General features: G+C 43.5%; 3 protein-coding genes and 2 non-coding genes across 5 annotated transcripts in view; 2 read left to right on the forward strand and 3 right to left on the reverse strand.

Moving 5' to 3' along the window:
• Positions 1–2,321: 2,321 nt before the first annotated feature.
• Positions 2,322–3,803, forward strand: SARC_05577 (hypothetical protein; the record flags this gene model as incomplete). Its single annotated transcript, XM_014300552.1, has 2 exons — positions 2,322–3,238; positions 3,522–3,803. The coding sequence occupies exons 1-2, from the start codon at positions 2,423–2,425 to the stop codon at positions 3,801–3,803; spliced, it is 1,098 nt and encodes a 365-aa protein (XP_014156027.1). The 5' UTR covers positions 2,322–2,422.
• Positions 3,804–5,256: 1,453 nt separating this feature from the next.
• On the reverse strand, positions 5,257–6,130 carry SARC_05578 (hypothetical protein; the record flags this gene model as incomplete). The annotated part of the gene is made up of 2 exons (XM_014300553.1): positions 5,257–5,804; positions 5,903–6,130. 2 exons carry the CDS (start codon positions 6,128–6,130, stop codon positions 5,328–5,330), a joined length of 705 nt encoding a protein of 234 aa, XP_014156028.1. The 3' UTR covers positions 5,257–5,327.
• Positions 6,131–15,803: 9,673 nt separating this feature from the next.
• SARC_30115 lies at positions 15,804–15,885 on the reverse strand. Its single transcript has one exon. It is a non-coding gene; the product is annotated as a tRNA-Ser (tRNA).
• A 153-nt stretch (positions 15,886–16,038) lies between these two features.
• SARC_30116 lies at positions 16,039–16,120 on the forward strand. Its single transcript has one exon. It is a non-coding gene; the product is annotated as a tRNA-Ser (tRNA).
• Positions 16,121–18,507: 2,387 nt separating this feature from the next.
• SARC_05579 (hypothetical protein) overlaps positions 18,508–22,268 on the reverse strand; it is an 11,234-nt gene continuing 7,473 nt past the window's right edge. The window contains exons 7-10 of the mRNA XM_014300554.1: positions 21,793–21,887; positions 20,604–20,679; positions 19,639–19,755; positions 18,508–18,660 (exon numbers count right to left, since the gene is read on the reverse strand). Coding sequence (XP_014156029.1) covers positions 18,523–18,660; positions 19,639–19,755; positions 20,604–20,679; positions 21,793–21,887 — 426 coding nt within the window. The 3' untranslated portion in view covers positions 18,508–18,522. The remainder of the gene's footprint in view (positions 18,661–19,638; positions 19,756–20,603; positions 20,680–21,792; positions 21,888–22,268) is intronic.

Raw genomic sequence — 22,268 nt, forward strand, 5'->3', positions numbered from 1 at the left:
ATGACACGAACAACCGGAAGTTGATGAACACTTCACTCCAAGGCAACTCAGCACCAGAAATTCGAACCCAAATCAATCAGATAAGGGGCAGATGACACCTTTTGAAGACATACCTCATTCAATACATTGAAGTAGTAACAACATGAACGATGACAAGTTAAGATACATGCACAACAGGTAACAACAGTATACAAGTATACACACATAGACAAACGAACTCTCCACTCGAACACGCTCACACACGGAATCATATTGATCACTCATGGGGAGTATTGTTAGAGAAATGAGTACAGAGGAGTGGCATGACCAGAACATTTTAAACTCATTTGAAGTTCGGTACCGCATGCAGATCAATATGGATAACTGAAAAAACACAATCCATATTGACCAGAGATGACGGGCAATAACAAGTCTGATAGGTACCTTTATACCCTGATACGTGGGAATAACTCTGAGACAAGCCAAAGTCTATACACAAAGTATAATAATAGAACTTTATTCCTGACATAGTTGAAACACTTTATTACTAACAAAGTTTATTTATATAACTTTATTCCTGACATGGTTTATTAATAAAGGTTTCTTTTCTTCCTACTCAACCTCAGGTTTGAAAGTCACTAGATAACCAGAATGCAGCCGGCAACACCAACCAATAAGAATAGACACGCTCTGGTATCAAACTTTCCAAAGACATATATCGGTAGATGATCACGGCACAATTCGTACCAACAGCAAGAATATGTATAAATGACATGCCAGTACCCACACGAAGTGCCCCAGGCACAGGTGGAAGTGCAATGCATGTTGATAGTGTTAGCACGCCGGGACGTGTGCCACTTCCATGAATTAGTAGATTTCATGCAGTACTAGACAGTGTCACATACATATTTGCGTAGTGTCTACTTAGTATTCCTCTCGTTTAGTTTTAATTCAAACTTCTCATCAGAGATTGTCCGTGTGTGTCAAGATAACATGTGATTTCTCTAGAAAAAAGATAAGTTATTTGCACACATTCGAGTACCCTTTCCCTTTACGGGTACCACTCTACAATATAAGCGCATCAAAATGCAAGCAACCCAGTTGCATGAAACAGAATCATACACTTCAGACGGTATTGGTAACTTAGTACCTTGGTGGATCACCTCAGACAATTGCATGGGTCTTATATTCTCACAAATATTTTAACCCAATTTAGATACATCATCAAATTTACAAATAGCGTTTGCCAAGTTCATGTTAAATACTTTCTTGGCCATAAAATAATACATTTGGTTTGGTTCCAAACTTGCAACTTCTAAAGATTGTCCGTGTGTGTAACGAGATAGCTCGTGTATTCTCTGAGAAAATACTAGTTGGTAGTTATATGCATTTAACTAGCCTTTCTTTTATCGGGTGCTCATCGACAAGTTATACTTAACAAAATACGACCAACTTGTGCATAAAACATAAACTTATGATACGGTCGCTATCCATAACTTAGTAGGTTGATGAATCTTCTCAAATAACTACATGAGTCTAATACTTATATACATATCGGTTCAATATTTCAGTTATAGTAAACTTTCACTTAGAATTAGCTAAGTTGGTATTTAAAACCTCACTATGCTATAGAATAATACATGTGGGTTCGATTTAAACTTATAACCTCGTGAAGATTACCAATATGTGCCACAAGATAACTCTTTTTAATGAGAAAATGTCAGTTGAGATTTATATTCATTTGAATACCATTTGTTGTAACAGGATCCCCTCGACGAGGTATACGCATCAAAGCATATCCACCTGATTGCTTGATTGATGCACAAATAGATACTAGAACAGAAGACTGCACTTCAGTAGGTATCCATTAGTCAGTGGAACAGTCATCCCAAATAAGCACATGGGTCATATATACACATTTATCGTTTGAAATATTATGGCGCTTCTCAAGTTAATATGAAAAATTCTCTCGGCTACGGAACAATACACGGCTTCGATTCAAGATTTCATATAAGCGCATCAAAATGCAAGCAACCCATTTCCATGAAACATAATCCTACGCTTCAGTCGGTATCGGTAACACAGTACCTTGGCGGATCACCTCAGACAATTGCAAGGGTCTTATACTCACACAATTTATCGAGCACTTAGTTGCTCTACTACTTTAGAAGCCATCCGGTAGAACTGAACTGGCCCTCACATCAGTTACTAAGATATATTGCTTTACTCCTCGGCCCATTTTGGCCTTTGTACAAATAGACACTAGTACTCTTTGAATGACATATATAATGTCAAGTAATATTCAATCAATGAAACAGTTTCCAAGGGACAAAGCTTTATTGGTCTCTATAGGTTATGGGCATTATCTTTTGACCAAATTTGAACCAACTTCCTTTATTTTTGCTATGTCCGACTCAATCTCAGGCGAAAGCCGTAAAATGCGATGGTCCAAACTACTTTGCAATGGACCAAACTAGGACACAAATGGTGGGCTCATCTTATTGCAGCCGCCAACACCGAGTACAAAGATGATGTTGAAGGTGTTCTACGCTACAAATACGTTAAACGAGAAATCCTCGCCAAGCAAATCAGTACTCCGATTCATAATCGCACACCTACCGCCGACACCGCTAAGATAGAGGGCATCAATCGTTTCCGTCGTAAAGCCAAGACCAACGGCACATATCAACTCGCTAAGTCCCAATTCCTCCGATCCCTATCGGAAGATATTCTCGATTCCCTCACTGCGGAAGAACTCTCCGAGGATAAATGGGCTCTCCTTATATATATTCGTCGTGCTTTTGAGCATAACTCAGCCACGGTCAACAACTCGATCGCTTTCGATTTACTGAAATCCTTCTCTCCCATTGACGATGACATGCTTCGCACCTGGTGCAAGCGTGTCACCTCCATTGCTACTATGGCATCTAAACAGAACACGATTTTCTCAGCTGTTTTCGTCCAGGGTATATCTATCTCGGGCCTCAGCGCCGCGGATAAGGATGTCGCTCGCCAGTATCTCCTTGACGTCCCCAACCGTGATGACATCTCCATTTTATTACTGTGCGAACGTATTGGACGTTGGAACAATGTCGCCCCAGTTGTAAACGACACCACACTTCCTGAGGCTGCCGCAACCTCTACCACCTCTGCCGTCAAGCAACCTCCGTCGGCTGAGACCCTCCTCCATGGCCTCACCAACCGTCTTGATGCCATAGAGGCGTCACGTTCTTCCACTCGCCCGCCTACGCCCTGCTTCGTATGCTTTCAGCTCGGCCATCGTTTCTCGGCATGTATCAAAGCTTGTGGTCGCTGCATATCCAAAATCATACAGGCATAGACTGTAAGACACCCGGCCTCAGTTGTACTATTTGTAAGCGTATATCTCATGTACGAGATGTATGCTCTCGCAGTACAAATAACTCAAATTTCGCCTATTCTCCTCCACGCTTAGACAGCGTTCGTAGAATACACATTCAGTTAATGACTGACTATTAATAGATGGCGGCGCAGGTGTATACCTTCTGCACACGTCCGCAAAGCACTTACTCACGAAAATAGAAACCGCAAAATCTCCCCTACTTCTGGCAGATGACACTCAATGTATTATTACCGAACGTGGTAGCTTATCCACCTTAGGCAATGCTTACCTCAGCCCCACGGTCCAGCAACAGCTAGTTTCTCAAAATAAGCTGCAAGATCACGTTTATGACCTTCATTTCCCCGCGAAACAGCACACCCGTATTCTCTCACACGTCGATAATTCACTCACTGTCCCGCGCACCGACGGTGGTTATCAGCTCTCCTATGCTGACATTACGTGAGAGACTACAGGTCTTGGCCAGATTTTACAGCAAGAAACCATCTTTGATTTATGGAAGTCATCAAAGTTAGCCTACTCCCAAGAGCTAAGTCATCAGAGTTAGTTCACTCCCGAGAGATAAGTCATCAGAGTTAGCTCACTCCCGAGAGCTAATCAAGTTGCTTAAATTACTCCCAAGAGTTGTGTTATTACTTAACCGACTTCCGAGAGCATATTAAGTCTGTCAACTGCGACATTCTAAAAATAGCTGCGGTTCTGTGTGAGTCACAACCTATGCGGAAAGGCATCATGTGATTAGCGTGATATTTAGTTGCAGAGAAGTTGAAATAGAATAGTATCGAACTGTTAAAGTGTTCTGCATAAGGTTTCTCATACTGACCACATGTGTTTTTTATCCTGGCCAGCCCAAGCGGCTGAACACTAGCACAAACACCTTAGGTATAAAACCAAAGGTGAGGTCATAAATAAATACATACATTTGCACTTTGTTTAAAGTCTACTACATTGCACTATAACATCACGCGACTAGTAGCCACTTCCCCGTCAGCCCGCGCCTACACTACACCTCATCTCTCTTCCTTACAGCCTCACACATCGCCCCTATCTCCGGCCCATGAGTCCTCATCTCCAAGCCCTACCTCGGCCTCTCCCTTAGTCCGAACTTCACCCAAGTCATTGATACTCTCTCCCACTACACCACCCCCACTTTCTCCCATCGCCACGTCTTCTCCAGGCCTTCCTATTGTTCGCGCCTACGATGAATATCGTCTCGATATTAGACATTAGAGCTGGTCTACTACGTTAAAGATGGCAGCAAAGGAGGGCATCACCCTCACACATTAACCTGCAGTCGGGGTAAAGACCGAGGAGTGGATGCTCAACTTCCACGTCTTTCAACGCTCTATGGATTTTCTCAACTGTCATCCCACGATCGACCTCTTCGCGTCCCCAAAGATCGCCCTCTTACCCAGTTTTGGTCCCCTCAACTGTTGGTGCAAGGCCCCTCGGCTCCTTTGTTAGACAAACGCGTATATGGAAATAGCATTTGGTCTGATACGCGCGAGTTCTTAGATAAGATCGTCACCACAAGTGCGACATGTACGGTAATAGCCCCACTTCGCCCCCACGTCTCTTGGTGGTCCACCTTTTATCTCCCGCATCCAGTCACAGCCCTACATTATCCAGAATAACGATAGCACATTTCCCCGCCACGGCCAGGACATAGTCTGCAAACTTTCGTGGGTGTATTCACTTGTTGTCATCATTGGTCCCATACACTCCACTGTTTCTCCAGGGCCCGACATTCGTGCAGCTATCCTCTACTCTCGCGCCCACCCAGAGTTCCCAAAACACTGTCAGGTGTGTATAATCGAAGATTCGTACCAAGAACGTCTCCCACTCCCTTTCTGCTACTAAGTATGGACCCGGCGAGTTATTTCATGTTTATCTACAAGGACCCATCCCTGAAGACATTTGTGGTTACTACTACACTCTAAATCTCATCGATAAAATCCTCGTCCAGATGTCACCGCCCTATACTCCCCAGCTCAATGGCACTGTTGAACGCGCCCATAGTACATACAACAAATTGGTCTGGTCCCTCCTGCTGGAAACCGGCATACCTCGCCACCTCTGGAGCGATGCGAAACGCTGGGCCGACATGATTCGTAACGATACTCTCGTCACTCAAGAACGCAACTATACCCCAAGTCATATCTGGTTCCAGCGAAATATACCACGCCCTGTCGACGCGCGCTTTGGATGTTTGATGATTATTAAACTCGAGGGCCCGGCCCAGGAAGCTCGCCACAAATTCAAGACCCCAGGCGGCTATGGCGTGCTTCTCGGTCGTTCGAAGAACAGTACTCCAGATATCTGGCGTATCCAAAGTATGCGTACTCAACAACAGCACGACACCCGGAATATTAAATTCCTTCCAAACCTTCGCCCCCCAGTGGTCACCCGATGGCAAGAGAGCCACACTATCCGACACCCCACACTCCTACCTAGTACCCGAGGACTGGTTCGATCCTTGTCAACATTCGACGCCTGTGCTCGTTCCATTCGTTCCGCCTACTCCACCCTCTATTGCTACTCCACCTCCTCAGACCCAACACTCACATCGTTACCCCGCTGCGTACCCTTATAATCTCCCTGTGAACCCCGTCGCTTCCCCTTCCATTCTACCCATAGCCACTCCACAATAATGTACCGATACTGCAGTGCATGCCACCTCGCCTCCTCTTCCGACAACTCTGATACCCCAACCTGCCTTCCCTCTGTCCTCACCTGTCGACTCCCCCCGAGATCCAACCATGCGCAGGACATGTCTAACACGTTCGACGACCTCTCGTCGCAATAGGATTATCGTTCGCCGTTCGCCACTCCCAATGAATGTCATTTTGATAAATCCTTCTTAAGTATATAGGCAGAAGCTGGAAACCCTCATGGTTACCATACCCTTCCAGAGTCCCGTCCACTCCCCACCGCCACAGGCCAAATCCGTCCAGTCTTCCAACCGCGCGGATATCACGCTCTTCGAAACCATGTCCCTCATAGACACGTCCGTTCCCAAAAGCATCACCTAGGCAATGCATGCCTCTGACTGGGCACTCTGGAAGGCGGCAATTGACGATGAGTACGCTGCTCACCAACGCAATGATCTCGCCGACGTCATCCCTTTCTCCGAAGCACCTGCGGGCACGAAAATTATTCATTCTAAGTACGCCATGGCACGTAAGCATGACGAGAATGGTAATAGGCTCGTACAGTTACAAGGGGCGACGAGCAGGAGCATGGTGACTCCTACTACGAAACATACGCCCCTGCCGCCTCGTCGGTAGCACTGCGTACCTTTTTGGCTCACGCCGCTTTTAATAATCTTGAGGTCCTCCACTTCGATGTTACGATTGCCTACCTTTATGTCAAATTGTACATATTTACATGCACCATCCGAAAGGTGCACTGGAGCTCGGCCACTATTCGCCGAACATCATCCTTCGCCTCAAGCGGGGCCTCTACGGCCTCCGACAATCAGGCAGACTTTGTAATTTTGACATAAAAGACAAACTGATTTCCTTGGGTTTTACCCAAACCGAAGCAGATGAATCCATATGGGACCATGCCACCAGAATATCACAGTGGTACTCTACGTGGACGAAGTATTGCCTGCTATAGAACGAGGAATATCACATAGAATTTGGCTTTATTCAGAATTGGAAAAGCACTACCTAATGAAAATCTAGGCCGCGCACGTCACCTAGTTGGCCTGAAAATCGACCAACACGGTGATGGCAGTATTTCCATAGGCCAAAAAGCATACATTGACAAAATCCTTACCGTTTTTCATCTTCAGGATACTCTGACGAAGAACACTCCAGGCACCGGAAAATACCCCTCTGCTCTAGCCAGTACTCCCTGCAAAGAAAAGTATCGATCACTTTTAGGAGCGCTGGGTTTTGCAGTCAACATGACACACCCATACATAGCGTGTACACTCAATCGGTTAGTTTCCTGTAGTAGTTCCCAACTTACCGAACACTGGACGGCATTCCAAGAGGTATTACTTTATCTTGCTGCTACAAAATCAATCACAGTCACATACAGCACAAAATCTATTATCCAACCAATAGATACGGCCATTCGGGCATATTCTGACTCCGATTGGGGGACATGCCTAACATCTCGTCATTCTCAATCGTGCACTCTCATCAATTTCAATGGCATACCCATATTGTGGAAATCTTCGAAACAGAAGACAGTAGTAAATAGCAGTAGTGAAGCAGAGTATGTAGCTGCAGCAGATACTACACGACAACTTGCATGGATTCGCAACCCTCTTCGCAATATTCTACATGAAATCAAATACACCCTCACTACACCTACCAGCCTTCACATCGACAACCAGGCTGCAATTAAAGTTGCAATTAGACACAGGAACTACAAAAGACCTTAAGCACACCGAAATTAAGGAACACTATACGAGAGATTGTGCTAGACGTAAAATGATTGATATTCACTTCATTCAAAACAAGAAAATCCTGCTGACATCCTTACCAAAGGTCTCGGACGCAGAAAACATGAACATTTTACCGCAAGTCAATAGCATCCGCACACGCCGCCGCCACTGTCATGTTATTGACATCTCTAGCTAACCAGCTCACACTACATATCATACATCCAGTAGAACTGAAGTGGTCCTCACATCAGTTATCAATATGTATTCTTTTCCCCCTGGGCTCATTTTGGCCTTTGTACAAGTAGTCACTAGTCTACTTTTATTGACATATATAATGTCAAGTAATATTAATTTAATAAAACAGTCTCTCAAGAACTAAACATCATTGGTCTTTATACAAATGGTTTGAAATGATATAGATACATCATCAAATTTACAAATAGCGTTTGCCAAGTTCATGTCAAATACTTTCTTGGCCATAGAACAATACATTCGGTTTGGTTCCAAACTTGCCACTTCTAAAGATTGCCCGTGTGTGTAACGAGATAGCTCGTGTATTCTCTGAGAAAATACTAGTTGGTAGTTATATGCATTTAACTAGCCTTTCTTTTATCGGGAGCTCATCGACATCGACAAGACAAAACACAACCAACTTGTGCAAAAAACATAAACTTCTGATACGGTCGCTATCCATAACTTAGTAGGTTGATAAATCATCTCAAATGACTACATGAGTCTCATACTTTTATACATATCATTTAAATATTTTAGCTTTAGTAAAATTTCACTTAGAATTAGCTAAGTTGGTATTTAAAACCCCACTCTGCTATAGAATAATACATGTGGGTTCGATTTAAACTTGTAACCTCTTGAAGATTATCAATGTGTGACACGAGATAACTCTTTTTATGAGAAAATGTCAGTTGAGATTTATTTGCATTTAAATACCATTTATCATAACATGATCCCCTCGACGAGGTATACGCTTCAGGGTATATCCAACTGATGGCTTGATTGATACACAAACAGATTTTAGAACAGAAGACTGCACTTCAGTCGGTATCCATCACCTGGTAAGTGGAAGAGTCATCCCAAATAAGCACACGGGTCATATATACACATTTATCGGTTGAAATATTATGGCGCTTCTCAAGTTAGTATGAAATTTTTCTCGCCTACGGAACAATAGTTTTGATTCAGGATTTTGATATTTGCAACATGTTACGAAATACGTATCGTTTCTCTGAGCAATTGTCAGTTGGGATTAATTTGTATTCAATTACCCTTCTAGAAACAGGAGCCCCTCGACATGATGAGCCCCTTGACAAGACGTACGCCTCAAAATACGACAAACTGATGATATGAAAACTAAATGAATATATGCATGGAACAGAGACATACACTTCAGTCGCCATTCATTGCTAATCAAGTTGACTGATCACTTCAAAGGAATACATAGGTCTTACACGTTCATAAATCTGTTAAAACATTTTACATCCAGTGAATTTTTACTTTGGATTTGATAAGTTAATTATAAACCGCCTCACTGCTATAATAATAATTCATTTGGTTTTGATTCAAACTTTCAACCTCTTAGAGATTGTACGTGTGTGTCACGGAGTAGCTCATGTTCTCTATATAAATTGACGGTTGTAAGTTATATGAATTTCAATACCACCTCTTTTAACGGGAGCCCTTCTACAGGTTATACGCATTAAAGTACAACCAGCTGATGGTCTAAGTAGCACATAATCAAAACAGCCCAACTGGTGATTTAAATAATATATAAAACAACTACATGAATCAGAAACCTATACTGCAGTCGGTATCGTATACCTGACAAGTTGGCGAATCACCTCAAAGAAACACATGCGCCATATGTACATACATGGATCGTTAGAAATAATGTAGATCCAGCAATTTTATACTGAGGATTTGATAAGTTAGTGTTAAAAACCATATCGGCTATAGAATAATACATAGAGTATAAATCTGGGTTCGATTCAAACTTTTAATACCTTCAAAAATTGTCTGCGTGTGTCACGAGATTAACATTGTTGACTATGAGAAAAAAACAGTTGGGATTTACACGCACCTGAATACACTTTCTATTTACGGGAGTCCCTGTACAAATACGAGGCCATACAAGCCGATGCCGTGGACAACTTGCTGATTTTCCATTCAGACTGCAACAAGATTGCTTGTGACAATTTGTACCTATGTCGTGACTTTATTGTACAACGGTGAAGAAGTAAATGGATCCTATAAAATGGTATAGATCTATCAAATTTTCGTGTAGAATTTACTATATTTGTGCTAAAAACCCTCTCGGCTGTAAAATAATGCATTTGGATTCGATTTAAACTTTTAATTTCTTTCATATCGTCTGTATGTGTTACTATTCAAGATTGTCTGTTTGTGTCCCGAGATACTTACTGCTTCTTATCTGAGAACATGTCAGTTGGGGCTTATATGCATTTGAATATCCATTCCTTATTTGAATACTGAATACACAAAGGTATAAAACAGAAATATATACTCCCGTCGTAATGCTTATGAGATCGCCAATAGATAGGCCTATAATTAAAGCATATGAGAGTGCCGGTATGGGACTCGCGCGATAGAGGGCATGGAGCCCAATCTGAGTTGTCGCTATAAGATAAGAGAGCGATATCAATGGTTTGATATGGGGTATGCGGGCGATATATAAGAGCGAAGCGTACCGTGCCGGCCAGGCAAAAGAGGATGCGTACTATTGCATCATAAAGTGATACCAGTGGATTAGTAGAGAAGGTGGCGACTCGGCGACTCCCAGAGCACCGAGAATACTGCAGAATTTGTCGGTGAATGCGTCGCCCGTAAAGGCACCTGGGTGGGTATCGGCATAAGGTGTGGGTTTGGTCGGAGCGTTTTGAACGTGACATCCGTTTGGACATATGCATCTTGGAGCAGTGATATAGTGTTCGTGCCGCTTTGTATTCCTCGGAAGCCGACTATGTGTCGAGCGAGACCTAGGTTAGTCATGTCGCAGTGCAAAAATTGTTGTATATAAAGCCAGATGTCATCGGCGACGGATAGGTCAACAGCGGAAAGTATTTCGTCCACGAATAGGATGACAACTATATCGCGAGATGTGTGCACCCAAATGGTTTCATCTGCTTCAGACTGTTGGACGCCGACAGAACGAAGCTTGGAGGCGATATCGAACCTCCACGGACGTGTCGATCAGTTTTGGCCAGAGGGATAACGGTTACGCTTCAGGACATGCTGAAGAGGGTATTGTTCTAACTCGATTGAGCCCCTATATGAGAACACATAACCGGCGACATCAAGTTTGCTATATAGTAGGCCGAGGCTATGTCGAAATGATGTACTACTTTGCGTTCAACGCAGTTTTGGAGAGAAGGAGACGGGGAGGCAGTATCATGGGCGGCCAGAACCTATCGCCATGTTGTTGATCATCGCCGCGTATGACCATGCGAGTTTGCATTGCTCGTCGTGTTTTAAGGCGAATACATACTCACCATATATACTAGAAGAGTTTAGGGGGGCGCTGGAGAGAGGGACGATGTTGGCCAGGTCATCATTTAGATACTTGTTCTGCTATGTATCGATGGCAGCCGACCAGGATGGCCAGGAGGTAGATTTTCGTGCCGCGGCGATAGACTTTGGCACGTAGAGGTTATGGAGTGATACTGCCTCGAAGAGGGACATTTCGAGACGCGTCGTGGGTGCTATGGATCGAATAGTGCGGACGAAGTCGGGATGTGTCCGCATATATTTGAGGTGCCGAGTGTCGGCGAGAGAGCTGATGGTCATTGCATGGGTGACAAGGGCCGCTGGCGTGGCCGCACGAGAGAGTTCAGCAGCTGGAGGTCAGGTTCGGCGGCGAGGTCGATAGAATGACTTGGAGAGAGAGCCTGTATGGGTCAGAAAGATATCAGGTTGGGTACCAGGCATGTACGATACAAGAATGGAAGGTGCCAGCTATATGACGTTATGTGTCACTGCGTAAGGTGGGGTCGCTGGTGTACTTGCCATAGTGTATGAAGGTGGTGTAGTCAGTATATAAGGAGGTGGCCGGCGTTGCAGGTGTCGCAATGGCCGTGGGAGCAGGTGTAGGTATTGTTGCAAGAGGTACAGAGGTAAACGGGGGCATGACCGGGAGCTCAGTAACAGTAGGATCGACTGGATAGTCGGGGAGGGGAAGGCCGAAAGGTAGTGGCAGTATGGAAGTAGGACGGTCTGTGGCTCAGCCGAGATGTCGGCTTGTTGTAAATCAGGTGGAAAGGTAGCGTTCTTGAGTCCCGCACGGCGATATGATTAATGGAGCTCTGTGATGATACAAACGGGAGGGACTACGCCATGAAAGGGGACGATACCGTCGGGCGCACTATTGTCTATGTACCAGTCTACACGGATAATGTATGGCACAGGTGTAAAAGAGCAGATAGGTATACAACAGTCGGGGGACCACTGAGCAAGTGAATGTCTCTCCAGTAAGGAAGTGAATGTCTTGGGTGTCGTTTCGGCATCAAGTAGAAAATTTATGCACTCGATAGCAATAAGGGATGAAGCTCCTGTCACGACAGAGGAGAACATCATATCCGAACCGTGGGACGTACTCAGGCTGCACCTTGGCAGCTTTACCGCGCAATTTGAACGTAAATGCGCATCCAAAATGGACCCGAGAATCGCGAGGATGAGCATATTACTGGAACGGTCGAGCAGGGGTGTGTAGTTATGTGCGAATGCTGTCGGCTCACAAGCGAGCGTCCTATCGACCCCGACGAGACATGCCTATATCAAGTAGAAGGAGACAGTTTACTCCATTTAAGGTATTATGTGGTCTCTCACCATTTTGGCGTTATGTGAAGGAGAGTAAAGAGCCGGACGGCGGAATTGCATACGTCGAGCGAGTTGTATGGCCTTCATTTCTTTGCTGTACAATGTGCTGTCATTGTCAGCGGTGACTGTGTCGGGTGCCTAGAATGAATGCACACCTGTAAAGAGGTAATCAATATTTCCGTACATTGTCTGCTTGCTGAGAAGAGCTGTATATCGGCCATATTTAGTTCCTGTGTCGAACATATTGAGTATATGTATGTTTTCATATCGACCGAGAGGCGATGGGTCCCGTAGATCAGTATGTAAGTGTGCTTCAGGCCCGTAGACTGTGTAAGTTGACTTAGCGGGGGATGTTGACAGCTTTCAATTTGCCCTTGACACACGTGTTGCATTGGTTGGCAAATTCGAGTGTTGCCTTGGTGTAATCGATAGCCAAAGGGAAATCTTGGTCAGGGGAAATGTGCGAGTAAATAGAACCCAATAGTGCGTCAACAGTTAAGACCCATGAGGGTTATTCGACCGTGGTAGTACCGTGGCGAGAGAAGGTGGTATACGTGTTCTGCACGAGGAATGGCCGGCATTGTATATGAGCAATGAACGCCAGTCACAAACGCAAGTCACAACATGACAAGACGACTGCCTAATTCGTATACGCTGCAATAATGCCGCGTACTAGGGATTATGGCGGGCATACATAAACAAGGTATGGAATGAGATCAACATCAGACCAGTCACGAGCGATGCCACCGCAACTAGAAGATACGATGTAACGTGTAATTTGAACTGTTTCTTTCGATACACACAGGTCGATAATGGGCTCAACGTGCAGAAATGTGAGCACTTCGCCGAGGATGGATGGGTTAACATTTATTCTTTTGTCATGACGTCAAGGGGTGGTGGACGCGTAAAGGTAGCGTTCTCGTGTTAAGCCATACGTAGAGTAACACGGCGAATCCGATGATCCGACGTGTGATGGTAGGCGCCGTAGATCATCGGTCTATGTGGTGCGTGTGATTGGACGGAGCGAGAGGAGTGAGTGATAGGCTCAGTCGATAGTTCAGTAGCGTCAAGAAGAGAACATGTAGTGGAAGAAGAAATCGGAATGCGGGATGGCGTGATAGTAGTCGAGTAAAAGCCTAGATATTAAACACTCTCATTTATCAACGGGGTACTGTAATTTGAAACCAAAAACCTGGGAATTGGGTTGAGAAGCTCCGGATCGAGGTAGTTCATTCCAAGCTGAGGAAGAATACCACGGACGTGTATGTGTTTACTACAGTTGTCGGCCAGACGGAGGGGAATCGACCCGTTTCCACACGAGATAACAGATGTCTCGCGGATATCTGCATGTAGTCTACTGTAGAGCCGCCATCGACTGACACGTAATTGATATCAGCTTGCCTTGAGAAGTGGTGCGAATTGCAGAGACAGTAACGCACGCAATAGGTGTAGGCACGTTATAGATTTTTATCATTGCTTCTTTTGGAATTCACTTATACGTATCCCTTGCGGAATCAGTTCGTGCATCCAAGTGAATTAGCAGTGCATGCGCGGCTATAGTACCCGGTTGCGCCGCATCGACCGCAAGCTTTGGGGCACATGGATGAGACATGTGTGGATTCTGGCAGGCGAAACAAAGCATAGGGCAGCCTCCTATGTGGTTGGTAGTGGGGTTCAGTTCATCATTAATACGGACGATAGCCTGCATAATCAATACATGGCCAATAGTTGTGCGAGCCACGCCTGTAACGGCTTCTTCATTTAGGGGGCTTTGCTCATGTGTAGTTTCTCCAATAGTCCACCGTGTGATAAATGATGGTGATATTCCTGGGGATGGATGACACGAGGTAGCCATTGTGGACCTGGTGCTCGTCAACGTCAATCAGGCTATTGATAAATAGGGTTTAGGCGACAGCCAAGGAGAGGTAATGTCCTGGAGCTTATCGCGGAGGAAGATATATTCAATTCGATGGGCTAAGCTTCGGGAGAAAGTGTGCGGATGTAGGCATCATAGATAAAATAGTAAGGAATCTGAGATATGATTGAATCGATGTTTGAGCAGGCTAAGTAATGTCCATGAGTGAGCGACCTTGATGACGGGAGCTAGCTTCAGGCGGAGTGAGACGCAAACAGTACCCGGGACAATGTTTATGACTTCGTAGTACTGGCTCAGGGCTCCAGGTTATTGATGTAATCTGTTTCTTTGACGAAGGCCTGCTGGACTGGCGTCCATTCATCCTTCGGAGTCTCTTAGAAATCCGCGGATGATCAATAACAATGTCGTATTAGGAATATAGACGAACAAAATAGAGATCGTTGCTACTATTTGCTGTAGCGGCCATGTATAGTCTTCCAAGATTGACCAGGCGATCGTGGAAACTTTGGCTGGGTTAGAAAGTATAGTGTGGTATTTGATAGTGCTTTCAACAAAAAGGCCCAAAACCTATAAAGACATAATGATGAGCTTTCTCAGCAACTATTAGTTTATTATAAAAGTGTAAACTTTATAATAAACAAACTAAGGCCCTGCACGTGGGGCAATGCTCTTGCGCGAGGCCTAGAGAAATCGGTCAAGGGTTCAGACCTGGAAGGATAAAACTAGAACTGTCCTGATAATTAGTACATCATTTTGAATTGTATTGATTAGTTCAGTACTTTATATGGCAACGATGCAGGTACTCGCTCGAATTCAAATGGTTACGGCACTACTCTAATTTTAAATCGACAGATATAAGTAAGGCAGCCCCTATCTAAGAAGGTCGCTTAGACAGAGACAGTCATCATAAGTAACACAGGAAGAATGTTGCGATTATAGTCTTGTATTGATATCATCCATCTCCTGGAGCTTTTAGGTCGTGTGAAGGTCATTCACAGTCAAAAACTTGTGCGGAGGTCAGACTTAAAAAGTATATTCGAACTGACTAAACTCAAATTAACACTTTGTCCATATTCATAAACTATCAGAAAAATATCGCGCTCTATCAGCGTGATACAGCGACGGCCAAGAACAAAAACGGTGAAGGTCAATTGAAGTCAGAAACTTGTGCGGAGGTCAGACGTAGAAAGTATATACGTAAATACTGAGCAATGTTTAATTAACACTTCGTTCGTATTAATGAGCTAACGAAAGAAAATCGCGATCCGTCAGCTTGATAAAGCGACAGCGTCATCAAACAAAAAAATTCAATAAAAGATCACACGGTGCGCGATTCGAACGCACGCGCCCAGAGGGCATTAGATTAGCAATCTAACGGAGTAACCACTTTCCTAACCGTGACCTATGTATCAATTTTATAAAATGTATATATATCAGTAATTATTTAATATTTTAGAAATCTTCATTCACTAAAACCGGCTAAATATTGGCGACACATTGTATTTTTTCTATCCCACATCATTCTATATTCAAAGCTATTGTTCTCCATTGTATTCACGGTTAGGAAAGTGGTTACTCCGTTAGATTGCTAATCTAATGCCCTCTGGGCGCGTGCGTTCGAATCGCGCACCGTGTGATTTTTTTCTCTGTATTTTTACATCTTATGTTCCTTTTAGGATGTTATGCCTTGTATGTAGAGGTTATGCTTGTATGTAGGTGTTGTGGACTTATCATATCCTCGACCTGTTGTAGCACGTACTTTAATACCTTCACATTTGTAAGATGATTCTAGTCCTGTCGAGTGTTCTGGGCACAACTCATTTATTTGAGCAAATTCGATGTAGCGCCACCTGACGGCAAGTATCTATTTAGATATGTAACACACAGCGATGTCTGAGGTTAAAGGAGGTAAACTGTAACTTTCTATCTATCTATACGACAGAACAGTGAGCTCACCAAGACAAAGTTGCCTGTACAATATACGCGCATACGAAAAATATTTATAGATTGTGTACTGTTGTGCACACAAAGAATTGCCGCAGTCGCCTCGCTGACATGGATACGTCGCGTGATTCGTAGTGGCAATGTGAACACCAACATTCAATGGCAGTGCATATCTTACACATATTCAAATCCACTACCTCGGAGTGATGGTTCGGTTAAGAAAGTAAATAGGCGCTGCATTCGACAGGAGATATTAGTGGGCCAGTCTCTCGACTAATTTGAGGTCAGGTTGTTTGTCAGAGACTTTACTTACACTCGAGATACGCATGAAGTCGCACAACGAAACCTGCAATTCAGCAGAGCCGCCTCCCAGATAGCTGTGATACGGTCGTGATAGTTTTCAACGCGTGTTTGAATATGTGATAGCTAGGATGCTGTGTCAACCTCGAAGAGGAACAGCACTGACATACCGTCAAAGACAGTTTGATTTTTTCTTGTGTGCACGTGAATAAAGGATTTTAATCACTGATGGCGAAACGCGACTGAGATCATTTGCCGTCCAGTGCTGCTTCAGTATCAGGTCATTTCAATTCTCAAGCGTATTTGGAATAGAGTGTAAATGTATATACAAACATATTAAAGCTGGTCTTGTATATATATTGAATACAAGCACTCAAAGCGAAAGCCGGTCAGATATACCCAGTTGTTGTGACCAAACCCTCAGGATTGCCAATAGTCATTACCTTCGCCACTTTGGACATCTTATTCGGGACGTGGCCAGGTTAGAACTTGTAACTAAGCCGCAAAATACAGGTGAACAATCTTTTGTGTATAATCTTGGGACACAAAGAATCCAGGTCAACGCTCGGATTGGAAGTACTTGAAGCGAGTACGTGAGAAGTGACAGCTGGGTCCACTACACTTACACCAAGGGATGTGGTCTAGCCATACACCTTGTGAAGTGACAGCTGTGTTAACTACACTTACACCAAGGGATGTGGTCTATCCATAACATTATGAAGTGACAGCTGCGTTAACTACACTTACACCAAGGGATGTGGTCTAGCCATACACCTTGTAAAGGGACAGCTGTGTTAACTACACTTACACCAAGGGATGTGGTCTATCCATAACATTATGAAGTGACAGCTGCGTTAACTACACTTACACCAAGGGATGTGGTCTAGCCATACACCTTGTAAAGGGACAGCTGCGTTAACTACACTTACACTAAGAGATGTGGTCTAGCCATACACCTTGTGAAGTGACCGCTGCGTTAACTACACTTATATCAAGGGATGTGGTCTGACCATACACCCGTTGGTCGATATGTATATTACGAGTGTGTCAAGCCACCCATGTTCGCAGTAGAGAATGAAGCTGTGATCGCCTATTTATTCAGGTATGATAACCAGCCAGCTGAAACCTAAACAAACCATATCCAACTGTGCAGTCGAACTTGAAAGTTAAGTATCGACTCCGGTTGTGTGTGTGTGGTCGAGCTCTACATAGCTAAAGCCATTCCACTTGGGGTACATGAAGCACATCAACACAGCGTGTAAGAGATAGCTTGTGAACGACGCTTAGGCATTGTGACATTGAGAGGTTTATTTTATTTCTTAGGCATTGTGACATTGAGAGGTTTATTGAGTTTTAGGCTTTTATAGTTGTTAGGCATTTTGTACTATGGGTTTATCTAATTGTTAATCATGGTTGCGACAATAAGAGGTTTATTATATTATAGGCTTTTCCAGTTGTTAGGCATTGAGAGGTTTATTGTATTATGGGTTTATCTAATTGTTGGTCATGGTCGTGACTGACAGGCTTATTGTATTATGGGGTTTTCTAATTGTTAGGCATGGTTGTGACATTGAGAGGTTTATTGTATTATAGGTTTATCTAATTGTTCGACATGGTTGTGGCAATGAGAGGTTTATTGTGTCATGGGTTTATCTAATTGTTAGGCATGGTTGTGACATTGAGAGGTTTATTGTATTTTGGGTTTGTCTAATTGTTAGGCATGGTTCTGACATTGAGAGGTTTATTGTATTATGGGTTTATCCAGTTGTTAGCATGGTTGTGACATTGAGAGGTTTATTGTATTATGGGGTTTTCTAATTGTGTGGTAGGCTTGTTGGCGGCTGCCCAAGCCTTGTCGGCCTCAGACATCTCTACTTCGGGTGCGTGTTGCCTTTGCCACAGGCTCTCATAGACTCCCTTCTTGGACAGCAGCTGAACAGAGACATAGCACGGAACAAACCAAACAGTAGATTAACACAGGAATTATTAAATTAAAGAAAGCTATACGCGTGTGTACGGCATGAGAAGCTCTAGATGGTAACTACTTGCAAGGGCACTACCGAATCAGCGGATCATAGTGAACTGTGATCTCATTAAGAACCATGCAGAGGACCGGAACAGTGAGCGGTTAGGAGAGATACACGACGTGTTGCTCAAAACCAAACAGTTGTTTATGAACAAGTCTCACATCCGTAAGTTTTAGGGTTAAGGGTTTTTGGTTAGAATGCGCGTCAATTGATGGCAGATGAGTACGAGGACCAAGCGTCTGACAGTGCAGGTGTCAGCTATGTACGTGCATAGTCAAGGCAACGACGTATTTGCACAGCCGCTTGTATAGTACACCACACACATTTACACACTCACTCATGCACGCGTACACACATATATACACAAATCTACACACTCCTAAAAGTCTAATACAGAATAGCCGGCACTCAATACTGCAGCAAAATAATAGCACAGACATTGACCAACTCTGCAACCGGCAATGGATAGGTCACCTACCGAAGTGCATCAGGGTTATTTATATACATGACTGGATGTTTATAATATACACACATGACTAGATGTTTATAATATACACACATGACTGGAGGTTTATAATATACACACATGACTGGATGTTTATAATATACACACATGACTGTATATTTATAATATACACACATGACTAGAGGTTTATAATATACACACAGGACTGGAGGTTTATAATATACACACATGACTGGATGTTTATAGTATACACACATGACTGGATGTTTATAATATACACATATGACTGGATGTTTATAACATACACACATGACTGGATGTTTGAATTGTACGCGTGTCTGCGTTGAACCTGCCGTTGCACCCGTTATTTCTGAACAAAAGGCGATTCGGTTACCATGCCAACCAAACGCCACATACCTTCATATGGGTGCCTTGTTCAACCACCTTCCCTTCTTGCAGCACGAATATGATGTCGCAGTGCGTGACGGTCGACAGCCGATGAGCGATGAATATGGATGTTCGGTCCTTGGATATCTGTGAGGTGCAGTGAGTAGTGTTGTATGAGATGTTCTATATACGGATATGAGATACAAGCACAGCCTCAGGGTAGTAGGTGTAAGGAATATACGGCATGGTGCATGCATATATGGATAAACCAGCTGATAGTACAGGGTAATGGACACATGGCATGATGCATGCATATATAGATAAACCAGGTTTTAGTACAGGGTCCTTTTAAAACTTGTCATCGCTAAGAGTTGTAGCGTTGTGAAGGCATATGCATGGATATACATACCACTGGGATGGTGGCTGCATATTGATACGTCCTGCAAGTCTACCTCTTATTTGTACAGACACACCATAGAGACAACTATCCATACACTTCATAGATACAACTATCCATACACTTCATAGATACAACTATCTATACACTTCATAGAGACAACTACCTATACACACCATAGAGACAACTATCCATACACTTCACGGAGACAACTACCTATACACACCATAGAGACAACTATCCATACACTTCATAGATACAACTATCTATACACTTCATAGAGACAACTACCTATACACTTCATAGATACAACTATCTATACACTTCATAGATAAAACTATCTATACAGTTCATAGAGACAACTACCTATACATTCATAGATACAACTATCTATACACTTCATAGATACAACTATCTATACAGTTCATAGAGACAACTACCTATACACTTCATAGAGACAACTATCTATACACTTCATAGATAAAACTATCTATACACTTCATAGAGACAACTATCTATACACTTCATGGACACAACCATCTATACACTTTGAACACGAACGTCTCCTGAGAGATATGCGTTTGCATCACACACACACCTCTTTTAACGAAGCCAATATATGACTCTCCGTCTCTGAGTCCAGGGCCGAGGTCGCCTCATCACACAGCAGGATACTACGGAGTAGACAAGGGGGTGAGAGAAAACGAGAGACATCAGGACACGTGGTTAAGTATGGTTACAAGTGGTTAACTGAGACACTTCAGAGTAGACAAGGGGGTGAGAGAAAACGAGAGACACCAGGACACGTGACTAAGTGTGGTTAAGTGTGGCTAGCTGTGGCATAGGATGCATGGTCGGAGAGAGTACGGTTTATAAGCAATAGGAGACAACTGATAGTAGTATAGCGCTGAGATTGGGTTGAACCATACCACGGGTCTTGGTCAAATAGGTTTGACTGGGAGTGGGAACATGGAATGGGTATTTATGGGTACAGATGACAACTCAGTACGTGTGGGCAGCCATCCGAAAAGCTCGCACACACACTCACACACACACTCACACTCACACATATGTGCATGCGCACACGTGTATAAAACACGTGCGCATACATTCACACACATGTATAAAACACGTGCGCATACATTCACACACATGCGTAAAAATAGAAGAAAAGTAGACCTCTACGGAGATGCATGCAGACCCGACCCACAACTACGGATAGCCTCACACACACGCGTAACAACAGAAGAAGAGAAGACCTGTACGGAGATGCATGTAGACCCATAACTACGGATAGCCTCACACACACGCGTAATAACAGAATAAAAGAAGACCTATACGGAGATGCATGCAGACCCATAACTACGGATAGCCTCACACACACGCGTAATAATAGAAGAAAAGAAGACCTATACAGAGATGCATGCAGATCCATAACTACGGATAGCCTCACACACATGCGTAAAAGTCTGTGGGGTAGATGTAGCTAGCTATGAAGTTACGGAGATGCATGTAGACCCATAACTACGGATAGCCTCACACACACGCGTAATAATAGAAGAAAAGAAGACCTATACGGAGATGCATGCAGACCCACAACTACGGATAGCCTCACACACATGCGTAAAAGCCTGTGTGGTAGATGTAGCTAGATATGAAGTTACGGAGATGCATGTAGACCCATCACTACTGATAGCATCACACACATGCGTAAAGCCTGTGGGGTAGATGTAGCTAGCTATGAAGCTACGGAGATGCATGTTGACCCATCACTACGGATAGCCTACCTCGGGCGCTTTAAAATGGCTCGTGCAATCGCCACTCGCTGCTTCTCTCCACCTGACAGCATCAGTCCTCGCTCACCCACATGTGTATCGTATTTCTGTAATTAATAAGCATGTAATGTACAAATGAGCAGAATAAGCAAGCATCTAACCCACATGTGTATCGTATTTCTGTATTTAATAAGAATGAAATGTACAAGGGAGTAGAATTAGGAAGTATCTCACCCACATGTGTATCGTTTTTCTGTAATTGATAAGCATGTAATGTACAAGAGTTCAGAATTAGGAAGTATCTCGCCCACATGTGTATCGTATTTCTGTAATTAATAAGCATGTGCAAGGGAGCAGAATTAGGAAGTATCTCACCCACATGTGTATCGTATTTCTGTAATTAATAAGCATGTACATGGATGTGTATCGTATTTCTGTAATTAATAAGCATGTACATGGATGTGTATCGTATTTCTTTAATTGATAAG

This window comes from Sphaeroforma arctica (assembly GCF_001186125.1).
Source record: "Sphaeroforma arctica JP610 unplaced genomic scaffold supercont1.361, whole genome shotgun sequence".
Taxonomy (NCBI): Eukaryota; class Ichthyosporea; order Ichthyophonida; genus Sphaeroforma; species Sphaeroforma arctica.